Source organism: Euleptes europaea, chromosome 1 (genome assembly GCF_029931775.1).
Source record: "Euleptes europaea isolate rEulEur1 chromosome 1, rEulEur1.hap1, whole genome shotgun sequence".
NCBI lineage: Eukaryota > Metazoa > Chordata > Lepidosauria > Squamata > Sphaerodactylidae > Euleptes > Euleptes europaea.
This window is the reverse complement of record NC_079312.1, coordinates 13,750,519-13,763,741: the sequence shown is the minus strand read 5'-3', so window position 1 is coordinate 13,763,741 and position 13,223 is coordinate 13,750,519. Positions and strand designations below refer to the sequence as shown.

General features: G+C 47.0%; 1 protein-coding gene across 1 annotated transcript; it reads left to right on the top strand.

Moving 5' to 3' along the window:
- The first annotated feature begins 719 nt into the window (after window positions 1-719).
- Window positions 720-11,729, top strand: LOC130493505 (zinc finger protein with KRAB and SCAN domains 7-like). The gene is made up of 6 exons (XM_056867264.1): window positions 720-1,430; window positions 2,758-2,866; window positions 4,999-5,081; window positions 7,940-8,066; window positions 9,308-9,373; window positions 10,917-11,729. The coding sequence occupies exons 1-6, from the start codon at window positions 720-722 to the stop codon at window positions 11,723-11,725; spliced, it is 1,905 nt and encodes a 634-aa protein (XP_056723242.1). The 3' UTR covers window positions 11,726-11,729.
- Window positions 11,730-13,223: the final 1,494 nt, after the last annotated feature.

The following is a 13,223-nucleotide window of genomic DNA, read 5'->3' as shown; positions in this document are numbered from 1 at the left end:
CTCTGCTTCTGCTGCTTCTACTTCTGGCTTTTCCATTCCTTTCCGACTCTTTCAGAAGAAAAAGGGTACCTTGCTAAGTTTCCTACATGACTGAGATGGGATTTGAACTTGGGGCTTCATGGCTAGGGTTGCCAGCTCCAGGTTGGGAAATACGTAGAGATTTTGGGGGTGGAGCCTGAGGAGGGCAGGGTTTGGAGAGGGGAGGGACTTCAATGGCCAAAGCGGCCATTTTCTTCAGGGGGACTGATCTCTGTCGCCTGGAGGTCGGTTGTAATAGCAGGATATCTCCAGCCACCACCTGGAGGCTGGCAACCCTATTCATAGCTCAGCCTCTTAGTCATCCTAGATCTTAGTGAAACCCACTTAATTAAGTATACAAAATGTATGGGTGTATTTTGCAGTTTTTCTACTTTCTGATAATGCATTTTTGAAGTGGTAAATTCAAATTAAATATTTCTTGTACTGTAATCGTGTCTGTCTTTACCCCAGGAAAGAACTTCCAGTGTTAAACAGAAAAGGCCTTGGGATATTGGTAACTTTTGTCAGTGAAGAAGGAAAAGCAAGTATCAATCCCTTCAACCCAGAGGCTGGGTCATCTTCTTAGAGGAATGTAAAGCCAGTCAAGAAGGCTGTTTGGGACTAAGGGGTTCCCTCAGGAATCAACCTGACCGGAGAACCATCATTTACTCTCCGGTTCTGGATTTGTGGGGATAGAGCCAATGAATGTGATAAAGGAGCAAACGTCTGCAGGACCAGAACGAGGAGAGGGCCCAGACGGAGCAGGAGATGCTATCAGGATAGTTCATCCTGAAGATATGGCAGAGCGGCCCAGATGGAGAGTGTGGAGAGAGGGCAGAGAGGAACCGCGCTGGGAAGCCCAATGGCAGGATCTCCTTGGAGGGCTGGAGTCCCCTCGCGCAGGGTGGGAGAAGGAGCCTGGCCCCTGGAACGACACTAAGGCCTTCTTGGCCTCCTTCGAGCAAGTGGCAAAAGCCTGCCAGTGGCCCAGGGAAGAGTGGGTGGCCCGGCTCCTGCCAGCACTCAGCGGAGAAGCCCAGCAGGCCTTCGCAAGCCTAGAGGCCAGAGACAGAGAGGAGTATGGGAAAGTGAAGGTGGCCATCTTGCGCAGGGAAGCCAACCGCATGGAAACCCTGCGCCAGCACTTCCGGCAGTTCCGCTCCCGGGAGGTGGAAGACCCAAGACGGATCTACAGCCAGCTGCAGGAGCTTTGCCACCGGTGGCTGAGGCCAGAGAGGCACTCAAAGGAGCAGATCCTGGAGTTGCTGATCCTGGAGCAGTTCCTGGCCATCTTGCCGCCAGAGCTGCAGAGCTGGATCAGGGCCGGGGAGCCAGAATCTTGTGCCCAGGCCGTGGCCCTGGTGGAGGATTTCCTGCTGAGCCAGCAAGAGGCCGAAGCAGAGAAATGGCAGGTGAGTCCCAAAATGCATAAAATAAAGAATGTGTTGGAAGAGCTAATATCCAGCTTAGCACCATTCACCGAGGGCAAAGGGAACACAACCAGAAGATGCTCAAGCTCACACTTGGTTGAGTCTCCAGATGGAGGAACTTCCATGTTTGTGGTGCAGCCATACAGAACAGCCATGTTTGCCCCATAATAATATTTTGTATACAGGAAAAGAAATGACATAAACAAAATAATGACCTGACTTGGTGAGATAATATAACTTAGCCAGAATTGGACTCCAAAGCAACTCTATCTATTGAACATTCTTCCTGTTCCTCAGTACTGTCAATCTGATCAGTTGATATGTCTCTAAGCTTTTCTGTGCTCATTCGTGAATAGTCGGAGCAGTAGTTTGTTTCCAGTGCCTTGCAAGTAGGATTCTAGCAGCTATGATGAGATGTAAGAAAATAGAGCGCAAGTTATTAGAAACCTTTGGTATATGATTAGGCAAAAAAGCCTCAATTGTGAGTGTTAAATCAGAACCAAAACCAGCTTCCATTACATCAAGACAGGATTGCCAGTAGTTTTTAGCACGAATACACGTCCAGCTCTAGGAAGATTAGAGTACCAGCCGCTATCAGGTAAATTCTTACAGATTCATATTTTAGGACAATGTTTTTAAATGTAATTATTTTGAGCCAGCATGGTGTAGTGGTTAAGACCAGTGGTTTGGATAGGTGGAGTCTGATCTGGAGAACCGGGTTTGATTCCCCACTCCTCCACATGAGCGGCAGATGCTAATCTGGTGAACTGGATTTGTTTCCCCACTCCTCCACATGAGCAGCGGAGGCTAATCTGGTGAACTGGATTTGTTTCCCCACTCCTATACATGAAGCCAGCTGGGTGACCTTGGGCAAGTCATGCTCTCTCAGCCCCACCCACCTCACAGGGTGTCTGTTGTGGGGAGGGGAAGGGAAAGGTGATTGTAAGCCGGTTTGATTCTGCCTTAAGTGATAAAGTCGGCATATAAAAACCAACTCTTCTTCTTGTCATTTTAATATACTCCTGTTAAGTTACGGAGATATTTTTAGATTTGATACCCATCCTGTTAAAATCCTGTTTAAGATTGTAATTGTTTACTTTGTTTTGGCAAAGGCTGTAAATAAATCATTCATTCACAACTCTGCCTTTTCCCTCGGCCTCTGAACAGCCACATGAGAAACCGTGAGCTGCTGAGAGTTTGGGATTATAAATAAAAGGAACTAGGGTTTGGGGTATGGCCAAACTGGCCATTGCAGACTTGCCCCCTCTGTTCTGAGTTGGATTGTTCTCTTTTTCTGGGGCTGCCACAGGAGGTCTGCCTGGGTTCCCCAGATGCAGAGGAGGAGTCCTCAGACGCTGCACAGAGGGAGATCTACGAGGACGCCAAACAGAACAGCGGCAGGGAGAGCAGCCTACTGGGTGAGGATCCATGGAGATTCTCAGTCTTCCGCATAATTCATGTTTCATACAATCATAGAGTTGGAAGGGGCCACCAGGGTCATCTAGTCCAACCCCCTGCACAATGCAGGAAATTTACAACTACCTCCCCACCACACCTCCAGTGACCCCTACTCCATGCCCAGAAGATGGCCAAGGTGCCCACCCTCTCATGATGTGCCTACGGTCATAGAATCAGCATTGCTGATAGATGGCCATATAACCTCTTCTTTAAAACCTCCAGGGAAGGAGAGCTCACCAGCTCCTGAGGAAGCCTGTTCCACTGAGGAAGAGCTCCAACTGTTAGAAAATTCTTCCTAATGTCTAGACGGAAACTCTTTTGATTTAATTTCAACCCGTTGGTTCTGGTCCGACCTTCTGGGGCAACAGAAAACAACTTGGCACCATCCTCTATATGACAGCCCTTCAAGTACTTGAAGATGGTATCATATCCCCTCTGTCTTCTCTTCAGGCTAAACATACCCAGCTCCTTCAACCTTTCCTCCTAGTACTTGGTCTCAAGACCCCCCCACCATCTCTGTTGCCCTCCTCCGGACACGTTCCAGCTTTACATCCTTTTAAAATTGTGGTGCCCCAAACTGAACACAATGCTCTATTCCATGTTTGTGGGATGGTTCTAGAGATACTTGAACACATTAAGCTTTCTTCTACTGAATCAGACACCCTTGGTACATCAACGTCAGTACTGTCTACTCAGACCAGCAGTGGCTCTCCAGGGTCTCAGGCAGAGGTCTATTCACATCACCCACTTGGCTAGTCCCTTTAACTGGAGATGCCGAGGATTGAACTTAGGACCTTCTGCATGCCAAGTGGATGCTCTACCACTGAGACACGGCCCCTCCCTCCAGGTGCAGAGGAAGGCCCGAGCTCTTGTGCTGTCAGTTGCTTGGAAGAGGGAAATTTGGCAGATGGGGAAAGTGAAAAGCTGCATCTGCCAAAATAGTCCACTCTTCAAACACGAGGCCTAGTCTTTCTGTCTGGCCTTTTTTAACTTCAGCTGGAGGGTAGGATATTCATAAGGAACCAGTTATTATTTCACATGACTATCTTAGGGGAGGGGCTGTGTCTCAGTGGCAAAGCATCTGCTTGGTATGCAGAAGTTTCCAGGTTCTAATCCCCAGCATCTCCAGTTAAAAGGACCAGGTAGTAGGTGATGGGAAAGACCTCTGCCTGGTACCCTGGAGAGCTGCTGTCAGTTGGAGTGGACAATACTGATCTTGATGGACCAAAAAATGTCTGATTCGGTATAAGGCAGTTTCACGTGTTCATGTGTTTTGTCTATGCACCTTCTCCAGTGCGAATGAGTTCCTAATTTGCTCCTGTTTAGAGAGAAATCTGCCTTGGAACACATTATCAGAAAGCCTTTCAAAGGAGTAAAAGAGAGAAGTTCTCAAGATTTTTACTGACACTCTGTGTATTGAACAGGTGGAGAGAGATACAAGGGAAGACGGCAGGGACCCCTGTACCTTTTCAGTCCAATGCGAAAGAGGGCATTCTGGCAGTTGTAGATTGTCATACAAGGAAGAGGAAAGCTGCCCTGGCTGAAATTCCCTCTTCTGTGACCCTCTGGCCTCTTTTTTGAGACTGGTAGCCTTAAATGTACAAAGGAATATGTGCCTGGCAGAAGAGAGAATTTTGGCAGGGGCAGCTTCTCCCACCCAGCGTTGTGTAGTGGCTAAGAGTGGTGGTTTGGAATGGTGGAGTCTGATCTGGAGAACTGGGTTTGATTCCCCCACTCCTCCACATGAGCGGCGAGGCTAATCTGGTGAACTGGATTTGTTTCCCCACTCCTATACGTGAAGCCAGCTGGGTGACCTTGGGCAAGTCACAGCTCTCTTAGAGCTCTCTCAGCCCCATTTGCCTCACAGGGTGTCTGTTGTGGGGAGGGGAAGGGAAGGTGATTGTAAGCCGGTTTGATTCTCCCTTAAGTGGTAGAAAAAGTCGGCATATAAAAACCAACTCTTCTTCCTGTTCTTCTTCCCTGCGTACCTTGGCCTGAGTTCCTTCCTGAGCACCTCTCTCCTCTTTTGCATTGGACCAGACAACAGATGGAGTTATTTCCCCTTCTAAAGTCCCCCTTCCATTCACTGCAGGCAGGGGAAAGAAAGGCCTGAATAGCTCTAGTCCATCACTTTCGCCTGAAGGACAGGAAGTGGCCGGAACTGGGCAGAAGGAGGTATGTGACGTTCCAGTGGGCTAGTTTGCTATTTATTTATTTATTTAGATTTCTAACTCTCTCTTAATCCCCAGACCAGCCAGGTCGCTGCATGAGCCAGCCCGTGTTCTAACCATCCCTGTTGCCACCCTTGATTTTCTAGTACCTGTTCCTTTTTCTTGCCTTTGAGGGAGATTCAGGGGAAGCCAGCACTTCAAGACTCAGGAGTCGCTGTTCTTGGGGGTTTCAGCCTCGGTAGAAATTAAACCTCCAGACAGGGAGCAAATGCATGGTCTCTTGTGTGCATGCCTGTAAATGCATAAGGGCACACAGGCACAGGCTGGCAAAGGTTTGTTTTCAGCCGTCGATTGTGTATTAAGAAGGTAGTTGTGTTTTTTCCCCCAGTATGTCCTTAGTCAAGGAACACAAACCGCCTTTGCTTTTTATAGGATGGATGCGCTATCGAAGAGTAAATACATTCAGAAGATACAGAAGAGTCTTTTGCGATTGGGTGGGTGATCCTTGATTTGTGACTAGGCATACAGAAGATTCAATTCACTTTCATCTCTGTAATGATGGGGGTTTATGATAAAGGGAAGAGAGTCTATTTGTTTGCATTATGCTCATCCCTTCCTTTGAAAACCTTATGGGATTGGCTGTGACTTGATAGCACTTTCCACCACCAAAGAAGTAACTTTCCTCCCCTGTGTCATTCCTTATCACCTGAAATTTTAACTTGACACTGGTGATCAGAGAATCATAAAGTTGGAAGGTACCACCAGGGTCACCTAGTCCAACCCCCTGCACAATGCAGGAAATTCACCACTACCTCCCCCACACATACACCCAGTGGCCCCTACTCCATGCCCAGAAGATGGCAACCAAAAATCCTCCCATGATCTGCTTAAGGCCATAGAATCAGCATTGCTGACAGATGGCCATCTAGCCTCTGCTTAAAAACCTCCAGGGAAGGAGAGCTCAGTGCCTCCTGAGGAATCCTGTTCTACTGAGGAACTGCCCTAACTGCTAGAAAATTGGTTCTTGTAGGTTATCCGGGCTGTGTAACCGTGGTCTTGGAATTTTCTTTCCTGACGTTTCGCCAGCAACTGTGGCAGGCATCTTCAGAGTAGTAACACTGAAGGACAGTGTCTCTCAGTGTCAAGGGTGTAGAAAGAGTAATATATAGTCAGAAAGAGGTTGGGTTTGAGCTGAGTATTGTCCTGCAAAAGTATTGTCCTGTAAGTATCAAGATAATGTGCTAATGAGGGTATGGTATGTTAATATGGAACCATTGTATCCTGAAGTGATCTGTTAATGTGTGTAATCCAAAACTAATCTGTATGGCTATTGTTGAATGTTGTCTTTGTCTGGAGGTGTTTCAGGGCAGGAAGCCAAGCCTTATTCATTCTTAAACTCTCCTCTTTTCTGTTAAAGTTGTGCTGATGTTTGTGAATTTCAATGGCTTCTCTGTGCAATCTGACAAAATAGTTGGTAGAATTGTCCAGTCTTTCAGTGTCTTGGAATAAGACCCTGTGTCCTGTTTGTGTCAGTCCATGTTCAGCCACTGCTGATTTCTCAGGTTGGCCAAGTCTGCAGTATCTTTCATGTTCTTTTATCCTTGTTTGTATGCTGCGTTTTGTGGTCCCGATGTAAACTTCTCCACAGCTGGAGAAGTAAACTTCTCCACAGCTGGAGAAGTTTACATCGGGACCACAAAACGCAGCATACAAACAAGGATAAAAGAACATGAAAGATACTGCAGACTTGGCCAACCTGAGAAATCAGCAGTGGCTGAACATGGACTGACACAAACAGGACACAGGGTCTTATTCCAAGACACTGAAAGACTGGACAATTCTACCAACTATTTTGTCAGATTGCACAGAGAAGCCATTGAAATTCACAAACATCAGCACAACTTTAACAGAAAAGAGGAGAGTTTAAGAATGAATAAGGCTTGGCTTCCTGCCCTGAAACACCTCCAGACAAAGACAACATTCAACAATAGCCATACAGATTAGTTTTGGATTACACACATTAACAGATCACTTCAGGATACAATGGTTCCATATTAACATACCATACCCTCATTAGCACATTATCTTGATACTTACAGTACAATACTTTTGCAGGACAATACTCAGCTCAAACCCAACCTCTTTCTGACTATATATTACTCTTTCTACACCCTTGACACTGAGAGACACTGTCCTTCAGTGTTACTACTCTGAAGATGCCTGCCACAGTTGCTGGCGAAACGTCAGGAAAGAAAATTCCAAGACCACGGTTACACAGCCCGGATAACCTACAAGAACCAATGAACTCTGACCGTGAAAGCCTTCGACAATATTTTGCTAGAAAATTCTTCATAACATCTAGATAGAAACTCTTTTGATTTAATTTCAAACTGTGGGCTTTTTAATATACACCAAATGCAGGCTTAATATAATCACCTTTTTGTATATTGTAGATCCAGGGTAGGAAAGGATGCTACTGGAATGGTCGGTTTACCCTATGGGGAGGGGCTGTGGCTCAGTGGAAGAGCCTCTGCTTGGCATGCAGAAGATCCCAAGTTCAGTCCCCGGCATCTCCAGTTAAAGGGACTAGGCAAGTCGGTGATGTGAATAGACCTCTACCTGAGACCCTGGAGAGCCGCTGCTGGTCTGAGTAGACAGTACTGATTTTGATGGACCAGGGGTCTGATTCAGTGTAAGGCAGCTTCATATGTTCATGTCTTCATGGTTTCATTGTAAATTTATAAGTGGATTAGGAATTGTAAATGGTTCTGGCTCTTGGAGTTAAGGGACACGTTTTTGTGGGTTGTGCCTTGTTCGGCCAGCAAAGGGCTCTGTCAGCTGAGGATATGTCTCTCTTTCCAGGGATTGAAGAGCCTCAAGGAGGCAGGCGTGGCTATGCATGTAATCGAGCAGAGCCCCACAGAGCTTGGCCCAAGGACCATGTTTTGGCAAGTCCTGCAGGAGGACAGGGAGAATGTAGATTCTTTGGGTAAGGATCTCTCCACTCAGGTACAGTCAATCCAGTATACATCTCTGTGGTCATTTATGCATGGGAATTTTACCTGAGGTTCGTTGCTGGCTGGACCCACACTTTCCTGTTGGGATTCTCTCCAAGGTCAAATAAAGTCCCACCTCCTTAAATGCTGCTCTTTAATTGGCTTACTTCGCAGTGCTCACTGTGAGAGAAACCCCCCCAAACCCAATTGCCACATAAAAAAGCATTTTAAGAACGACAACAAAAATGGAGCAATCTGAAAGGAGGAGGGGAATCCAAGCCTCTGTTTTTAAAAGCCTTTCTTGTGCTCAGAAGGAGCTCAGAGAAAGCAGGAAGTATTTCAATCCCTGCCTCTGGACATGCTGCTTTGTAATTGGCTGTGAGCAAAACAAAGCTTGCGTGCCCCACACTTTGCCTTCTCCATGGGGATTTCACCCGGGCTTTGCTCAGGGGAGAGGAAAGAATCGGGATAACAGAGGAATGGGAAGACCTGGACATTGCGAGGGCTGGGCATGAGGTCATCACTAATGGACAGAAAACTCATGTGTAACTCCAAGGAACAACCGATTCAGACCGGGGGCAAACGTGAGTGAAAGTACCCATGCATAAACTACCCATATCTGTTACAATTGGAAAAAGGAAACTGTGTGTGTTTACATGCATAGCATTTACTTACAGGTATGAGGTATCATAGATATGCCTACCGAAAGGGGAGAAAGTGTAGAAATTTGGGATTTACCAGAATGCATAGTTGAGTGCCAGTTTTTACTTCACCTTTTCCCCCTTACCCTCTCTTTCATCCATCTTTTGCTTCCGGAGCAGCTGAGTAAGGTATCCTTTCAGCACAATCCTATGCAGAGTTACTCCAGTCTAAGCCCATTGAAATGAATGGGCTTAGACTGGAGTAACTCTCCTTTGGATGGCACTGGTCATCTCTTTCTGTGATCTGATATGTTTGTTGTTAGGCATGCAGATAGGTCTGAGAGGAGAATAGGAATTGTCACACTGGCTGTCACAGGGGCACTGTTGACTTCCAGTTTTCTCAAATACAGTCTTTTGCTTTCCAAATGCATGGATGTTTGGTCATGTATTATGTATGCCTCTTACCCATTATAGAAGTGTGAAAAAAGCCACAAATATTTTGTGTGTTCCAAAGCGCCAGAACTAATTCTGTTTCTCTCTCTGCTCTCAAGAAGGACTTTTGGTTCCTAAACCTGACCTCCTTTCCCATCCAGAACAAGAGGAAGTGATGTTCATTGAGTTCCCGGAGGAAAGAGGGAATCTTGCAGGCCGAGGATCAGGTAAGGAGCTGAAGGAGCTTTTTTTGGTAATTTTTTTATTGAAAGAAGTTTGGCTTCCCACAGATGGCTGCCAAAGACCCCTGACTCCCTCTCATCTTTCCCCAAACCAACTCTGGTTACTGATGATGTATAATTTGAAGGTACGCAGGTTATTTGGAATCAGCCCACAGCTACCCCATCCCAAACTAGGCTTGTAAATCTCTTATTAGTGTGTGTGCATGTGGGGAGGAACTCTGGTTAACTTGCACATCTGCATTGATACATCATTGGCAGGAAGAGGAAGAAGAAGAGGAGGAGTAGTTGGTTTTTATATGCCAACTTTCTTTACCACATAAGGAAGAATCAAACTGGTTTATATTACCTTCCCCTCCCCACAACAGACACCCTGTGAGATAGGTAGGGCTGAGAGAGCTGTGACTAGCCCAAGGTCACCCAGCTGGCTTCGTGTGTAGGAGCTGGGAAACAAATCCAGTTCACCAGATTAGCCTACGCCACTCATGTGGAGGTGTGGGGAATCAAACCCGGTTCTCCGGATCAGAGTCCACCACTCCAAACCACCACTCTTAACCACTACACCACGCTGACTCTCCTTTTCGGCTTCCTTTTTAGTCACACTTTTCCATGCAAGAAAGGATGAGGGAGGGGCATGCAGAAGCCTGGCAACCAAGCCTTGGTTCATGCTCATTTTTCCCTCCAGGAGGCAGGGGAGGGGCTGTGGCTCAGCGGCAAGTCTAATTCAGAGTGCCAGTTATGGCCTTTAAAGCCCTTCATGGTGTCTCCCCATGTGGCCAGATGTGGTCCTCAGGCTGCCACCTGCTGGTTGTTGCCCTCCCAGCATCAACTAGAGCCCCCCTCCCCCGAGCCATTTCCACTGTAGCTCCTGCTCTGTGGAATGGGCTCCCTAAAGGAAGAGAGTGGGGGCAAGGAATGCTTTTTTTGTTTGCCTGGGCATTTCATGGAGCATAAGCTGCAGGTGTTTTGGGTGAAAGAAGTAAGAACATAAGAACATGCTGGACCAGACCAAGGTCCATCAAGTCCAGCAGTCTGTTCACACAGCGGCCCAACCAGGTGCCTCTAGGAAGCCCACAAAGAAGACGACTGCAGCAGCATTGTCCTGCCTGCATTCCACTGCACCTAATATAATAGGCATGCTCCTGAGATACTAGAGAGAATTGGTATGCATCATGACTAGTATTCATTTTGACTAGTAGCTATGAATAGCCCTTTCCTCCATGAACATGTCCACTCCCCTCTTAAAGCCTTCCAAGATGGCAGCCATCACCACATCCATGTGCAGGGAGTTTCACAATTTAACTATGGATTGTGTGAAGAAATACTTCCTTTTATCTGTTTTGAATCTCTCATCCTCCAGCTTCAGTATTGTTGAGGCTTTTGTGGTGCCTTTTACACTTTAAATTTGGATTGGCAAGCTGCCTTGGGCCACAAAACAAAGGCGCGGTTGACGTATTTTAATAAAGCGAGAATGAAGGAGGCGGTGGCGTTTTGGAAAAGCAGAACAGAACTCTTCTCTCTGTCTCCCCAGGTGGCAGGAAGAGGATTAAGGTTAAGGTAAAGAATTCACATTGTGAGGGAAGCGAGCCAGAGGAAACGGTGCTGGATTTAACCCACGAGTTGGTGGCGCCGCCAGAGATTCAAGAACAAAGGTACACGTTCAAAAGGCTGCCTGAAAGGAAGCTCGTGAAGGGAAGGAATGAGTCTAGCACCCTCACAGGAATTCGTACTGCAGCCGACAGCAAAACTACACTGCATGCGGGGCCTGACCTGGCCTCGGACTCCAAGTATGGGAGACGATGCCGCTACAAATCAGGACTTGTCATGATCCGCGCTGGAGAGGACTCCTATGAATGCCCAGTGTGGGGGGAAGAATTCTCGCAAAACCCATACCTTCGTAACGAGCAGAGAAGCCATCTTGGAGCTGGTTACCCTGACCGTTGGAGGAACTTAAACCAGGGAGAAGCGTTGCTTAGGCATCCGAGCACCTATCCAGTGGAAAACGCCTACGAGTGCTCTGAATGTGGGAAGAGCTTATCTTGCAGAAGAACGCTCAAGGCCCATAAGAGAATCCACACTGGAGAGAGACCCTATGAGTGTTCCTACTGTGGAAAATTCTTCAGCCACAGCATGAATCTGAAGAGGCACCAGAAACTTCACACTGGCGAGAGCCTCTACGAATGCCCCGAGTGCGGCAAAAACTTTTACCGGCGTGATAAATTCATCGAGCATCAGAGGATTCATACAGGGGAGAAACCTTACGGGTGTCTTCAATGTGGGAAAAGCTTTAGCCACAGGGGCACGCTGGTCAGCCACCAGAGAATCCACATACGGCACTGATGGGGCTTAGGCTGTGAATATTTGATTTTTTTTCCATCAGAAACTCTTCGATAGCAAATCTCATTGTTACACACATGAGAATCCAAGAGGCACAGAAGCCTTTTTTCTTAAAAGCCCGAGAGTATCATTTTGACACCGCAAGAATATTCAGCAGACTAGAGACTCACATGGGAAGGGAGGGGATGAGAATTGCAGTTGTCAGTTGGATTAAAATGCCCATTTAATCCAGCATGGCGTTTCTTAACAGTGACTACCAAAATAAGTTGGATGGAGGCATGAAGGAGAGGGCTGTCCACTTTTGCTTGTCCTCAGAATCTGATATTTAGGGGTAAACTGCCTGTGTACAGGGAGGTTCTACTTATCTATCTGATTTAACAGTTGTTGACAAATTCGGGAAATGTGATTTGGATCCTGTTACTGTTAGGTGGATCTGTAACTGGTTGACAGATCACACCCAAAGAGTGCTTGTTAATGGTTCCTCATCTGCTTGGAGAGAAGTGACTAGTGGAGTGCCTCAGGGATCTGTCCTGGGCCCTGTGTTGTTCAACATCTTTATAAATGATTTGGATGAAGGAATGGAGGGGATGTTTATTAAATTTGCAGATGATACTCAATTGGGAGGGGTAGCAAATACAGTAGAACACAGAGCCAGGATACAGGATGATCTTGACAGGCTGGGGAATTGGGCTAAAACTAATAAAATGCATTTCAACAGAGATAAATGTAAAGTTCTGCATTGAGGTAGGAAAAATCAAATGCATAATTATTGGATGGGGGAGACTTGTCTTAGCAGTTGTGTATGAAAAGGATCTTGAGGTCTTAGTAGACCAAAAACTGAACATACTCATGTGATGTGGTAGCTAAAAAGGCAAATGCAATCTTGAGCTGTATCAACAGAAGTAACTATCTGGACACTAGTCCAGATCACGTGAAGTGATGGTATCGCTTTACTCTGCTCTGGTTAGACCTCACCTAGAGCAGGGGTGGGGAACCTTTTTCCTGCCAAGGGCCATTTGCATATTTTTAACATCATTCGGGGCCCATACTAGGGGTAAATCTCCCAGGGGGGGGAAGGTTAGGGTTGCCAGGTCTCCAGCCACCACTTGGAGTTTGGCAACCCTAGGAGAGGCTACACAGAGAAGGAAGGAAAGAAAAAAAGGAAGGAAAGGAAGGAAGAAGAGGAAGAAAGAAAGAGAGGGAGAAAGAAATGGAGGAAGGGAGAGGAAAGAAAGAAAAGAGAAAGAAAGAGGGAGGGAGGGAGAGAAAGACAGAAAAAAAGCTCCACACACATACACGCACGCTCCCGGCCGTGAGCGATCGGAGGAAGCCTTCCCGGCTTCCCCTGCCCATGCCCACACCCGGCTGTGCAAGTGGCCGGGAGTGATCAGCTGGAAGCCTTCTCGGCTTCCCACCCACACGAATGTGCGCTGCCCTGCGGCAGCAATGGCGGTGGCTTCCACAGGAGAGTCCGCGGGTCGCTGCCAATGATGTCATGGGC

Excerpts from the sequence above, each read along its gene's own strand:
- LOC130493505 (XM_056867264.1), top strand. The coding sequence starts at position 720 with ATGAATGTGATAAAGGAGCAAACGTCTGCAGGACCAGAACGAGGAGAG. Across the intron at positions 5,082-7,939 it reads CCGGAACTGGGCAGAAGGAG|GGATTGAAGAGCCTCAAGGA; the intron begins GTATGTGACGTT and ends CTCTCTTTCCAG. Across the intron at positions 9,374-10,916 it reads TCTTGCAGGCCGAGGATCAG|GTGGCAGGAAGAGGATTAAG; the intron begins GTAAGGAGCTGA and ends CTGTCTCCCCAG.